General features: G+C 36.8%; 1 protein-coding gene across 7 annotated transcripts in view; it reads right to left on the bottom strand.

Moving 5' to 3' along the window:
* Window positions 1-1017: 1017 nt before the first annotated feature.
* The window catches only part of Mios (meiosis regulator for oocyte development), a 27493-nt gene continuing 14351 nt past the window's right edge, over window positions 1018-14159 (bottom strand). For all 7 annotated transcript variants that reach the window (XM_031381159.1, XM_031381160.1, XM_031381156.1 and 4 more), the window contains 7 exons: window positions 12328-12497; window positions 10019-10084; window positions 8775-8933; window positions 5073-5225; window positions 3338-3542; window positions 2235-2364; window positions 1018-1426 (listed from right to left, as the gene is read on the bottom strand). In XM_031381159.1, the coding sequence (XP_031237019.1) occupies window positions 1330-1426; window positions 2235-2364; window positions 3338-3542; window positions 5073-5225; window positions 8775-8933; window positions 10019-10084; window positions 12328-12497 (980 nt within the window). In that variant the 3' untranslated portion in view covers window positions 1018-1329. The remainder of the gene's footprint in view (window positions 1427-2234; window positions 2365-3337; window positions 3543-5072; window positions 5226-8774; window positions 8934-10018; window positions 10085-12327; window positions 12498-14159) is intronic.

Raw genomic sequence — 14159 nt, 5'->3', positions numbered from 1 at the left:
ATGCAGACAAACAAAAATGGAAACAAAGCCCTTGAATTGGCCCCAATACACACACTTTTAGCAACTGTATCTAAAGTAAACTGCAGGAATGCCTTCGTTTTGGCCAACATCATGTAGTCTACCTTAGAAAAAGAAGATACTCCAAAACAGGAAGGGGTATGACAGCACCATAAATGGTGTCCTACCTATGATCTTGCATAGACTTCGTGCTCAGAAGTACCTGGTAGTAGTGAGAATAGTAAGTTACGATGATATCCAGAGACAGATTAGAACATTGTAAAGAAAAAAATTTGAACTGAAAAAGTTATTATTATGTTTTCCTGAAATTTCACACATTTTTCTCTTTTGAAAGGAAAAAATTTTCAACGTACATTGTTTTAAATTTTTTATTTTCTTTATTTTTTTATATTTTTTGGTTTTTCAAGACAGGGTTTCTCTATATAGCCCTGGCTGTTCTGGAACTCACTCTGCAGACCAGGCTGACCTCGAACTCAGAAATCCGTCTGCCTCTGCCTCCCAAGTGCTGGGATTAAAGACATACGCCACCACCGCCTGGCTATTCTTTATTTTCTAAGTGTGTGTTTGCGTGTGTGTGCATGCACATGTGTACATGCCTGCCCCATGCTGCAGCATACTTCTGGAGGTCAGCTGAATCACTACTTCCAACACATGGGTCCCAAGGACTGCACTTAGGTCATCAGGATTGGCAGCAAGCCTTCTTACATGCTGAACTATCGCACCGGCCTGCTCTTAACTCGGATTTTTGAGGAAGACAAGAATGACCTATGTCAAAATCTCTTATATTAAAATATAAATGTATGAGGGAGAATGTTCCTTAAATGTGTGCACATATGCCCACATGCATGTATTCTGCAGCGTGGGTCAGGAGCTAATTCCCAATGTAAAAATTCAAATTTTCTCTGAAAGCATATTTAAGCATGAATAAGTTTAAACTCATATGAACCACTGAATTGGCATTGGCTTTAAATAGGTACAGATTTTATCAAGAGATATCAATTTCAGATTGAAGATGCAGGCACAAGGCCTGTTTTTATTCTATATACATAATTTTAACAAAAGCCTAGAAAGTTCTTTCAAATGAACTTTAACCTACTGAACAGCACCAATATTCACGCTCTGGTATTCATATCAGCAGCCTCTGAGAAGTACGTCAAAATCACTCAAATATCAAATGACTAAGCTGAAAGAATGATTTATTTTCCCATTATAGCAAAGTCATGAGTGACTTGTTCTGAGGTATTTTTCTGAACTATGAAGGACATCTATTAAAAACTCCACCCTTGAAGGTTTCTCTTTAGGTGGAACTTTTCATGGCTGGACAGTCTCTGCTGGCACCAGATTTCCTGTTGTATCCAACTGCATACATTTACATGTGCATGCAGATACAGGACATTCTGCATGGTCCCTGAAAAAGGTGAAATAACAGTTAGGAATCCAAGATTTACACACACAAATATATTTATGCACCAATCTTCAAAATGACACTGGGTTAAGTATAGGAATTAAAACCTACAGTAAAAAATGCATTAATAGCATCAAATTAAAAACAATCACCAAGATAAACTTTTAAGAGAAAGTTACTGGAAAATGAACAGCTTTAGTTTGTACACTAATATACCAAAATCGCTTGCTCACAGTACCTACAGTGATGGGGAAATATGAAGAGTTCAGATTAGTACAATTGAGACAAGGTGCATGTGAGTGTGTGACATCAGTGAATGATGGTACTGCTCAAAATCAACGGTAAGTTTATCTTAAGAATCTCCATTCCAAGAGCTATTTATACCAAGCAAAGAATTAATGCAATAGATTGTGTGCATATGTATATATACTTACATGACAAATTGTGAGATATAAAAAACTAAATGTCCTATCCTCCAACAGTTTTAAATAATTTTAATCCAGTCAAAGGCAAGGTCTCAGCATTTAGCTCTGGCTAGTCAGAAATTTGCTATTTTCAGGCTGTCCTGTTGGAGTAAAGGCCAAGCACTCCACACCGGGCATAGCTACTACTTTAAAGTTAAACATTATACAAGATAGCGACGGAACCACTGATACTACCCTTATTAAATCAAATAAGTAAATAAGTAAAAAAAAAACCTTAATCTTTAACTAGACATAACACAATGATACCAAGAGCCTGAACTATTTAATAGGTTGTCTGCTCTATGTCTTGTAATATAAGATTATCAAGGAAGGAAAGAGCTGCTTACCTGAACCAACTTAGCATATGTCCAGCATGCCCACCATGCCGACAGTTGTGACACCAGGTAAACCAGTTGTTGAACTGAGCTAACTTTTTGTCCTTGCTCAAGTCCACTTTTTCATCTGATTTGGATCCACCTATGGGAAAACAAAATGATCACCAGTAGCCACATCACAGTAGTTTTAAGTTTCTTAAAGGATAGCTCTAAAACTATGCTAAAATATAAATCATACCATACTGAAATAACAATTTGAATGTTAAGATCTACTACTGAGTAACAGTTTATATATATGATACTATATAGTTTGCTTTTGTTTTTTCAGGAAATGGTGTCAATATGAATCTTTGGCTGTCCTGCAACTCAGAGATCCTCCTTGCTGTCTCCAGTGCTGGGATAAAGGGCATATGCCATTATACCTAGATAGTTTACCTATATTTTTAATGATCAGAAAAAAATGGGAAAGTGTACCTTTCTATCTAAAAGGAACTATCTGAATTGAAAAACTTTATATTAAAGACCTTTCCAAAAAGAAATGTGGACTCAGGTTTCAGATGAGTTTTACTAAACATCAACAGGACAGGTAATTCTCATCCATACAGACTTGCCTGTTCTACATAATGAAACCCCTCTCAATGAACAACAATAATAAACCCACATCTATTACATAACTGTCACAATAGCAGAAGCAAAACTGAGCTAAGAAGTCAAGGGGTCTGGTTTCTGGGCTAATAGTTTATATATTAGAAGTGAGGATGAAATAAAAAAGGAAGTGAACATTCTCAGACACTATCAAAGAGCCTTATGGATACAAGTTTTGTTAATAGCTGGGAGTATACTGAATTCTAAATATCAAATGTGAAATATCAGTAGGAGCCATGAGAATTGTATAGTTATAAAAATCACTCATATTTAGGTTTTAATCATCAACTTTAAGTTGGCCAGCATCTGTGAGATTACCTAAGTTCTCTTATTTATTTTTACTGAATTGCCTATAAATTTAATAAAACTTTTAAGATGTAAGAATAATGTAGACATTAACTAATATATATATTTTACTTGCACCATGTAGGACAACTGAGTTCAGAGAAATAATCTGTGCATTGTCATACCAGGACAGCTGGAAACAGGTGTTCCCATATTAATGAGGCACAGTGCACACCGAGGAAGTGGTTTCCGACAGCCAGGGCAGCTTGTAACTTTGGATTTTGTTGGTGAGCCACTCACACCATACTGACTAAAGCCTCTGCCCTGATGAGGCACAGAAGAACAGCTGTAGGAGATTGATTTGCCACAGAAATTACAACTCACAAACACCTACAAAGCAAATGAAAAGAGCAATTTAGTGCGAACCATAATGGAATTATAAAGTCTGATACTGATAAAATGTTTTAAAATTTTACTTTACATTGCAAAGTGATCCATCTTACTAGCTCTCAGTTCATGTCTCCATGTAGAAGTTACATTATTTAGTATTTTCTGTTACCTTTACTGAATTACATTCTTTCTAATACCATTGATAATTGTGAATTACTAGAAATGTTAGACCCTAATGTTTTATAATTATCAAGGGCACTGGAATGCATGCAAGGCCATTACAAAATACCCCAATTGTGGTTTAATGTGAAATAGTCCTATGGAACACTTGGTCCACAGCTGGAAATAAGCCTTGATATAGGGGCCAGCTGGAGAAAGTGGGTTATTTGGTGAGTCCTTCAGGTTTCTCAGCCTGGCCTCACTTGCTGACTTGCTGAAGTAGTCAGCTGCTTCATGATCCTGTTCCCTTGCCTTCCCCACCATGAACTGTCCCAGAATTGCTATACCTTAAACTGCTTCTTGCTAGATATTTGCTCACAGCAACAAAAAGGGAAACTAATGTACCATTAATGACCAGTTCAGTGACCATCTTCTGAACAAAATCTTAAGAGGCAACACTGAGCTGAGCTTCCTACTCAAGGTAGGTGAGGCAGAGGGATCACAATTTCAAGGCCAGCCAAGTAATTTAGTGAAATTATTGCCCAAATAGAAAAAGAAAAGAAAGGGCTGGGGATGCAGCTCAGTATGATATTAACTGCTTAGAATGTACAAGACCACAGGGTTCCATTCTGAGGCAAAACAAGGGTCTCCTCAGCCACCATGGCCTTTTCTAAGATGGAAGGAAATCAAGGCTCCTGCAGCAGGGCCTTAAAGGTTTGCAACAAAGCTGCTGACAGGGGAAACAGCCCCAGAAGGTGCTCAAGGGTTTCAGGAGCTCTGCTGCTCTTCCAGATTCCTCACGTAGGGCACAATACTATCTTATCTTACTAAAGCACCTACTCCAGCAATAAAAATTTTCTACTTCCTACAAAATTAAAAAAGAAGCCATCCAGTGTTCACAGTGAAGATAATCAAGTATTTAAATCTGGAAGTAATTATGTGATATTATATACCTTATGTGATAATTGATCTCATACTAAAATTTCATGCATAGACATATGTTTATACTTATTCTATTTTTTAAACCTCCAAATTGTGCTCTATTGAATATAAATAATACATAAAAGCAATATACAGGTGGGACAGTTAAGATTCTGAAAGTCTGGCAGTTACTAATGCATTTCAGACAGCCGTAGGAGTTAGGCTTTCCTAAGATCATCTGGGCCTACTGTCCTTTGTTTTATCTCAAAGTAAAATTCAGCTATTTAAGATAATGGTTAGAAAATAGAAAAAAAAAAAGCAGGAAAAATTAAGAACAAAGTAAAGGCTGGAATAGACAAAGACAACAAAGATATAAAATAGGGTGATAATAATTAATTAATCTGGTGCTCACATGTTAAAATCTGATTCTCTCTAGAACAACATACTTACCTGTGCTAAAGGCTTGGAACTGGGATCCAACTTACTCCTATGAATATCAAATTCAGCCCTTTTGTGCCAAAACCTCCAGGCATCTAATAAATTTCTATAATTCTCAATCCAATATTGAACTCTTTCATCTTTCAGAACATCTAAAGGTGAACCCTAAAAAGAAAACACAAAGTATTTCAAACATTTGAAATGTCCTGGTTTAAATCAGGATTCTGGGTAAAATGTGAGTATGAGTAACTCAGAAGTAATAAGACTTTTCACGAGCCTCTATTCTAATGAGGATTTGAATAAAACAATGAAAGCCTGGCAAATCCACCTTTAGTTGGGCTTCACTAGAGATATAGGCATGCATGCTATAGAAATACTTGACTATGAAGTGAAATTCTCTTTTGAGTTTAAGGAGCAAGCTACAAACCTTTCTTGATAATGTAGTTAATCGTGATGAGAAAACCCCTTGTTCTAAGTACTAAAACTTATGGATTCAAAATCTCTGCTTACAATGTATCCTAATTGTACATTGAAACTACTTAATATTTAAGCTCATACTGAGCCTGGCCCTTCAAATCTGGTAGTGAAATACTACCTTAAATATGAAGTGCACAGGCACTAGTGAGAAGCAAGAATTGGTTTTCCTTACGTTTAAAGTTCTTCTCATCAGAACATCAATTTCTGACCAGTAAGATATTTCTAAAACAGGTTTTAGTGTCAGAGTTGGTAGACAGAATCTTTAATGCAGGATGTAGAACATTCAAAGAAATAAGCTCAAAGAAAAACATTACAGACTTGTGGAAAATAACCCCTTCAACTAATGAGTAAATAAGGACTCTAACCTGAGAAATGTAATCTGTAACAAAGCAGACATTCTACAATTGAAATGCAAAATAACTGAAATTAAGAACTGCCTCAAGACTAGAAAGAACAGGTCAGGGAAAATGAGACATGGGGGATGAATTAGAACAAAATATACATTAAAACAAATTATGCAGTTACCACAGAAAAGCCCGTTACTTTGTGTGCTAACTTAAACAATTAATTTTAAAAGTACTTTTGGATGTGGAAGAAAAAAAAAATTCCCTGGCTAGTGGCTAGTTTAATGGCCAAAGGCAGTGTAGAGAGAACAAATAAACAAACAACATTAACTGTCCAGTTGAAGCTGGGCATGAAGCATACCACGCCACTCAGCCCTAGAGGCCGACTGACATGGATCCCAGCCTGGCCTACAGAGTGAATCCTATGATAGCCAGGGCTACACAATGAAACCTTGTCTCAAAACAAAACGGGAAAAATGAAAAGAAATTGTCCAACTGAAGCAGGGGAGATAAATAATAAAAAGAAGAAAGAAAATGAACAGAACCCAAGCTCTGAGTAAAACTTACTTACTATATGCAGAATAAGGTTAAGAAAAAGAGAACAAGCCGGGCGGTGGTGGCGCACGCCTTTAGTCCCAGCACTTGGGAGGCAGAGGCAGGCAGATTTCTGAGTTCTAGACCAGCTTGGTCTACAGAGTGAGTTCCAGGACAGCCAGGGCTACACAGAGAAACCCTGTCTCGAAAAACCAAAAAAAAAAAAAAAAAAAAAAAAAATTCTAGTCTGATAATCACTTCATTTTAGTTGGGCTGCTTTCTCTTTCCATGTTTGTGGCCAAGGTGAACTCTGCCATCATGCTGTTTTCATCTTGTTTGTCCTTTCCTTCTGTTCCTTTGTTTCCCGCCGTGTTTTATATCAGTTTCTGTATTTCACCATAATTCCGTACATTTCACCTCAATTCTCTATTGGAGTTTAGCTCTGCCTTTCTTACTGTTTTGTTGTTGTTGTTGTTTTGGTTTTTTGTTTGTTTGTTTGTTTGTTTGTTTTGCTAAGGCTATTGCTTTGTCTTAACATATTCATCCAGAACTCCTCAGAGTCACATTCCCCTCAGCCTGCATTTCACACCTGATATGCTTTAACACCTTCTTTTTCCTATCACACACCCAGCACTGGGTTCTTCTTACTTTGCATTTCACAGGTATTATTACAATGTAATTTCATTTGTGCACCTTTTCCTTTGTCCAGAGATAACATATTTTATTCTATATAGAGTCTAAGCTCCAACTTACACTGTTACTTTTGTTTTAGATCGTGATTTGTCTGTCCTATAAATTATAAGAAGAAAGGAATTGCAGACTTTATATTTATTTATTTACTGTTCCTGTTGTCTGTTCTTCCAGTAGATCTGAGAGTTTAATCTTATTTCATCTCCTTGTTCATTCTCTGGCATTTCTTGTAATGCAGGTGATGGTCCTGGCTTTTCATTTTAACAGAAGCATATATTGTACCTTAGATTTTCCTGGAGCACTTTAAAAAAGTGCTTCATATTCTTCTGCCTCCTTTAATTCTGATGAGAAATCAGTGTTTTTCCTTGTTTTCTTGTATGTGGGGTGTCACATTATCATGGATTTCTTTCAAGAAGCCCCCTTCCTCAGAAAAAAAATGACATCATTGTGCCTAGTTACAGTTCTTTTGCATCCTGTGTATTGATTACTGAGATTGGATCTGTGAATTAACATTTTTTTCATCAGATTTGGGATGGTTTGGCATATTATTTTCTTTTCCACACTTGTTCTTTTTTTTTTTTTTTTTTTTTTTTTTTTTTGGCTTTTTCGAGACAGGGTTTTTCTGTGTAGCTCTGGCTGTCCTGGAACTCACTCTGTAGACCAGGCTAGCCTCGAACTCAGAAATCTGCCTGCCTCTGCCTCCCAAGTGCTGGGATTAATGGAGTGCGCCACCACCGCCCAGCCCAGACTAGACTTCATAAAAGGTCTTTCACTCTACATACTGTCCGCATTTTAACATTTTACAAATTGTGCTCTGACCAACCCATCTGCACTCTGTAGCCATATATCAGTAGTTAATTTAAAAGACAAAAAACTCATTCCAGTGAAAAAATTGTATAGAGGAAAACCTTTTCTTATAAGGGATGTCTTGATACCTTATATAATCAAGCTCTGCATTTTGAGCCAGCATGACGTAAGTTCACAGGAAAGCACACAGAAAGGGAGGGGGCAAACACATTTCGATTTGTTTACCGAAGTAAAGCAGGCTTTCATATAAAAGGAAGAAGGCACCAAGGAAAGAGGCACTCATAATAGGAAAGGCTAAGACCAGCTGGAGGCCAGCTGGACATGGCAGTGACACAGTGGATGGATTTATGTTTCTCACACAAAAGTAAAGTATTAAGTAACCTTTTCCTGGAATCTGGTTTAACCACTGGACAGTTAAGGCAATGAAAAAAATGTTGATAAACTAGTTATTCAAATTACTCTGCTGGTAATAACATGGATACTGGGGAGTAAAAGAACTCAAGTGTAACTTCTCGTCTTCTATTCAAATGAAACTAAAACCACTGTTCAGATCAGGCAAGGGGACAAGGTGGATGAGACGATGACCTGAGGCAGAAGTTTCTCTGCTTCCACCTTGCGCTTTACATGAACTCAGACAAGTCAACACAGGTATTTCTGACTAAAGGAACAGCCTGGAGAAGCAAATGAAGTGATTAGGGCCAGGAAGATGGAACACACATCCTCAACAGAACAATGAGGTCAAACTGCAAACTAAAAATCCATACACAAGGAAAAGAGCACATGCACTTTAGTTGAGGAAATACAGAACACAAAGAATGTGACCTGGCTTTTTTTTTAAAAGCTAGTGTCACACTGCACTAACCTGTAACATGCAGTAACTTGCTGTTTGGACATCTCCAGTTCTATCCACATAGCTCTCCATCAGGTCCACTCCATCTTTAGTGAGGCCGGTAAGCAAGATCCCCTCCAAATTTCCAGCCTCTTTCATTTCGTTGGTCAGCTTTTCAATGTATTTATTTAACTGAAAAATTCAAAGTGATTTTTTGATGCAATCTGTTTCACTACATATTTTATAACTGAGAATTACTATATCTAGAACAATTTTATTCTTGATGAAAAACATTTTAAGTCAGAATCCCTTGCCAAAATCTAAATATGTACTGAGGAGTCTACATCAATTTCAAGTTTCAATACAGTGTCTATCCACAATCAATTTATTTTTGTGTGGCATGTGTGCAAGGGCATGTGTTGAGACCAGAGATTGACAACAGATGTGTTTCTCAACAGCTTCCCAAGTTATATGTTATATTTTGATACAAGGCTCTCACTGAAGCTGAGCTCACTGATTTGCTACTATGACAGAGCACTGAGCCCCAGGGACTCCCCTGCTTCTGTCACCCAGCCCTGGGATTACAAGTATACGCTGCTGCACTCAGGTTTTTCCTCGTACTCTAGGAGATTCAACTCAGGTCCCTGAGTTTGCAGTGAGTATTTAACAACTGTCCTATCTCCCTAGTTCCCACAATCATTTAAAAAAATGTAAGATATGTTTATAGATGTTTATCAATGGCTAGCTCTAAGAAGTGTCCTCTTTTCAGCAAGTTCTTGACTATCACAGTATTCTAACAGTATCACAGAGTTAGAGCTCTATGTTCATAATCATCAATAAAAACTATTCCTTTCCATGGTGTCATTTCATCCTGTGCAAACTGCAGCCAACACTCCTCCCCAGTTCCCTAACATCTGTCATTACTACAGCGCTGCTAGCCATCTTTGTGCATTTCTTCCCCACTACTCTCAGAGGCAAGCAGGGAAGTGTTTACTTGCTGAAAATAAGACTGTGTATAGCATTACTAAAGCCTGAGTCTAAAATTTGTTAGCTGCTAAGTTTTCTTCAAAATGCAAAAATAAACCAAAACATCAATTCAACATTCTAAAACAAATTTAGTTATTACATGCATATTTATAATTTCAATGTAATAACTGCCTCCTTAGATTTTATATAAAAATCTCATAGGTATTTAATTACATGTAAAGATTAGTTTCTTAAGGATAATTCATAGTAAACATTAATCACCTCAAATATAGATTTGAATCAGTTCTCACCTGAGCATCACCAAGGAATTTACAAGCGAATGCCACTCTGTCACGTACAGCAACTTTGTTTTCATACTGGGGGGAAAACAATTATACATGCCATTTATTTATAAGTTTGTTTTCCAATGTGTTATAAAGATACTGTTCAGATGCTAGAAGAGTCATCAATTGCTTAAGAAGCCTTTTCTGATGTTACTATTAGGAAACACAGTACGAAAGTCATTGTCCTTAACAGTAAAGATTTATCTTTCAAATGAAGACAGACCTACCTAATTCAGTTATATAGACATAAAAAAAGCAGGTCATTCTTCTGTAACACTAATATAAACTATAACTAGATGTCATGTAATCTTTCTCTCAAAGCAACTAATTTGGAGAAACAGCTACATAAAATTAATCACTCTAGAAAAAAATATATGAACCAGGTATTCCAGTATAGATTAAAAATATTAGTAACTTGGGGCAGCAAAGATGACTCAGTGGTTAAGAACACTGGCTACTCTTCAGAGGATCCAGGTTCAATTCCCTAGCACCCACATGGTGGCTCATAAGCACCTGTAACTCCAGTTCCCAGGACCCAATGCTTATATCTGGCTGGTCTCCTTAGACAATGCGCACATATGGTGCACACACATATATCCAGGCAAAACATGCATACACATAAAAGAAAAATAAACCTGCCTTTAAAAAACCTACCTATACCTTTTAAATACAAAACCTAAAACTTGTAAATAGACACTTCTATCCAATACTGCTGTATGAGTGGTTAGCAGTAGAATATTTAGAGGCAGCAATTTATTCACCAATATTATTTTAAAAATTACCCAACTAATTTTGCAATAAGAAAAAAATTAATTTATAGGTAGCAAAAAGATCCACTTTCTATCAGAGTCATTCTTCAAAGTTTTCCTTCTTAAAATCTAATATCCTTTTCATTGATACTCATTACCTTTCTTCACTTATAAAATATAAGTTTATCTTTAAAAGCGAATAAACTCTTAAACTCAGTTACATGTGCTACAAAAACAAATGGGTTTATAACAAAATTGGGTCCATTTTGTATCTGAGAAAACTAGAGTCCTAAAAGTTAGCTGAATAGCTAATGTTAAACTGGCAGAACAAAGACTGGAGCTTTTCTGGTTTCTAAAATCAGTATGTATATTAACAACTTATGCTAACAACATAAAAATAAAATAAAATTACATAGACATTAAATTAAGTACATTCTTAAAAAAGCTTGGATACATGAATTTCCTCCTCAGATCTCCCTATGGGGCTAAGGGAAGAAAGAATCTTGTTATAGATCATTACTTAAAATATAGAAATGTAATATTTAAACATTAACCAATCAGTTCATTTCTTTTTGTACTATCATTCTCTTGCTGAAAGTTTACTGTTCGCTCAAACACAACACGTAAAGTCTTCTGTTTAACAAATGTAGTAATAAGAGTTAAAGATAAATATTCCTAGATAGCAATCTGAAGAGGTCAGAAAGGTTCACTAGAACATTAAAAGCAATGGACAGAATAAACTAGACATTGTCAAAATGAACACTAACATTCATTGACATATACAGTATATGTCAATAAAACATTTTTACAGATATTACAGAAGGACACCTAATAAAGCAATACCCATCTTATAATAAACAGAGAAGGAAATCTTAAAGTTCTTTTCCTTGTGGGACAAAGACAAACAGTACAAAGCAAAGGGGCTATGTTTGTAAGTCAACCACTGACATGGGATGGGAAACCTCCCTTCGTTCTTTCCTCAGCTTATGACAACAAAGACAGGCCGTGGTCACACAGTGACTAAATCAGGAAAGAGAGACCGGAAAGACTAAACAAAACGTACATTGCTATAATTAGTGTGATCACATGGTTTTCCAAACAGGACTTGTCTGAAAATGACCACTTATTTAAGGTGTCAGGACACCTTAGCCAAAGCTGAGTGACCGTCAGTGTGGTCCACACATGCACACACACAATATTTAAACAGTAAATACATGTATATGTTTACAGTTGTACATTTTTTTTTTTTTTTTTGGTTTTTCGAGACAGGGTTTCTCTGTGTAGCCCTGGCTGTCCTGGAACTCACTCTGTAGACCAGGCTGGCCTCGAACTCAGAAATCCGCCTGTCTCCGTGCTGGGATTAAAGGCGTGCGCCACCACCGCCCGGCTACAGCTGTGCATTTCTACAGCTCACTTTTTCAGTAATGGATGAAATAGTCTTTCTTAGTTCTGTAGCTGTTTTAACAAAACTACAAAAAAGAAACCCTGTTGATTCAAAGGAGGATCTGAGGAAAGAGAATAACTTACCAAAACTCCATCATATGCCCCTGCTTCACTTGTCAGAAATGCAAACATGACACACAGATATGGGTTGTTGAGCTGCAAGCGCAGTGTGCTGCACATCTCCCTCCACAGGGAGTTCTTCTCATCCGTATACCCGGATAAAGCCATGGCCACCACATTGAGATTCAGATCTCCTGAAGGTTAAAAGTACACAGCTAGTCAAAATTATCAGAAACTTAATAGCCCCTTTGCCCATAGTTCTTAAAGCCTCAACAGTGACCAGAGGGTGAATTTGAATAAGAAAATAATTAAAACTCTTAAATTTGGTAGAGTACAAAGAAAAAATGCATTCTTAAAAACAGCTCATACACACACGCATGAAAACACTGTTGACTTAAGTACCTTTCCCCACAGCACTGGCGACTGAACCCAGAATCCCACTGGCATGCTCTGGCACTCAACTATTGCCACAGCAGCAAGTAATGGTTACTTTCAAGTTCTTCGTCCAGCAGTTTCTTATGATGTTGTACAATTACCTGGTATCGAAAGGTAGACAAGTGACACCTTCTCACCAAAGTCACTGCCACCCATACCAGTAAGGTCATCCACACTACTGGAGAGTACTGAAAGTAATGCTAATTTTACCACATGATTATACTTTTCAAAGGTTTCTTAACTTCCTACTTCTAAGTACTAATGCCTAACCTGATGTACAAAGTGTCAACCGGAGTAAGAACAGTATCCTGCTATTTTTATTTTAATATACTTAGAAAACTTCTAGGTCAAAGGGAGCTATCAGAATTCTCACAAAACTGCACGCAGACATGTGCACACAAAGCGTTGCTTACCAATGACTTCTATAAACAGGTGCTCTGGGTGTACAGTGCAGCCAGGAAGCTGCCAACTTGTCAGTCCTGCATGGCCTTCTAAGTTCCACTCCACATGAGAAAGCTATGCTCTCTAAAACATTTTTCCTTTTCTCTGAAACTGTCTACCTCTCTTACAGCTTTCTTGTGGCTCTTGATTCTAACCATTCTTCCATTTCTAAGGAAATCAATACCTCACACTTTCTATTCTGATCAGTCTCATGATTCACTTTAAAAAAATGTTTTCCAAGATACTTGATGTCTACTCTATTATAAAGTTTTAAATCTTTTAAAATAAAAGCATACAAATACCAAATTTTTCAGATATATATGATAGGAAAGTATGCTTTCAGATTGCTGCAAAATTAAATTAGAAATAGAGTCCCTTTTGGGGGGAGGGCTGAACATTGACCCCACAGTTCATACATGTTGTTCTTTTTTTAATGGCACTATACACATACCTCTCACACTGTCAAGTACAGAAGGATTTCCCTGAAGCACAGGTAAAGATGCCCAGGGCAAAGCATTAACCCTTTTAACTTTTGGAAGGAAACTAAATATACTACAGTCGATTTGATGGTTTTTTTTTTAATAGTGTAACTGAACTATAATGGGTTGAAAGTAGGCCAGAACAAGTAAGAATTCAGTACTCCAAATACTCAGAAATAATTATCTATATGTATTAAATATAAATAGCAACATACCCTTTAGGAATTTAAGTGAACTACACCTGAAAAACTAGAACAAAACAAATAAACAAACCAACCAAAATTCTTTGTTTTTGACTTTTTTGTTTCCCTACAGATTCTCTGGCAAATTCTCAAAGATATCACCCCCACTCCCTCCCTCCCTCCCTCCCTCCCTCCCTCCCTCTTTCTCTCTCTTTCTCACAAAGAACATGCTTTAATTGGACTCAATTAGAAACATTTTCCAGATCAAAATATGCTTTTCATAAGAATCTAGCAGGGCGGTGGTGGCGCACGCCTTTAA

This window comes from Mastomys coucha, unplaced genomic scaffold (assembly GCF_008632895.1).
Source record: "Mastomys coucha isolate ucsf_1 unplaced genomic scaffold, UCSF_Mcou_1 pScaffold20, whole genome shotgun sequence".
Classification (NCBI taxonomy): domain Eukaryota; kingdom Metazoa; phylum Chordata; class Mammalia; order Rodentia; family Muridae; genus Mastomys; species Mastomys coucha.
Note: the sequence above shows the minus strand (reverse complement) of the source record. Positions and strands in the feature narration are given on the sequence as shown.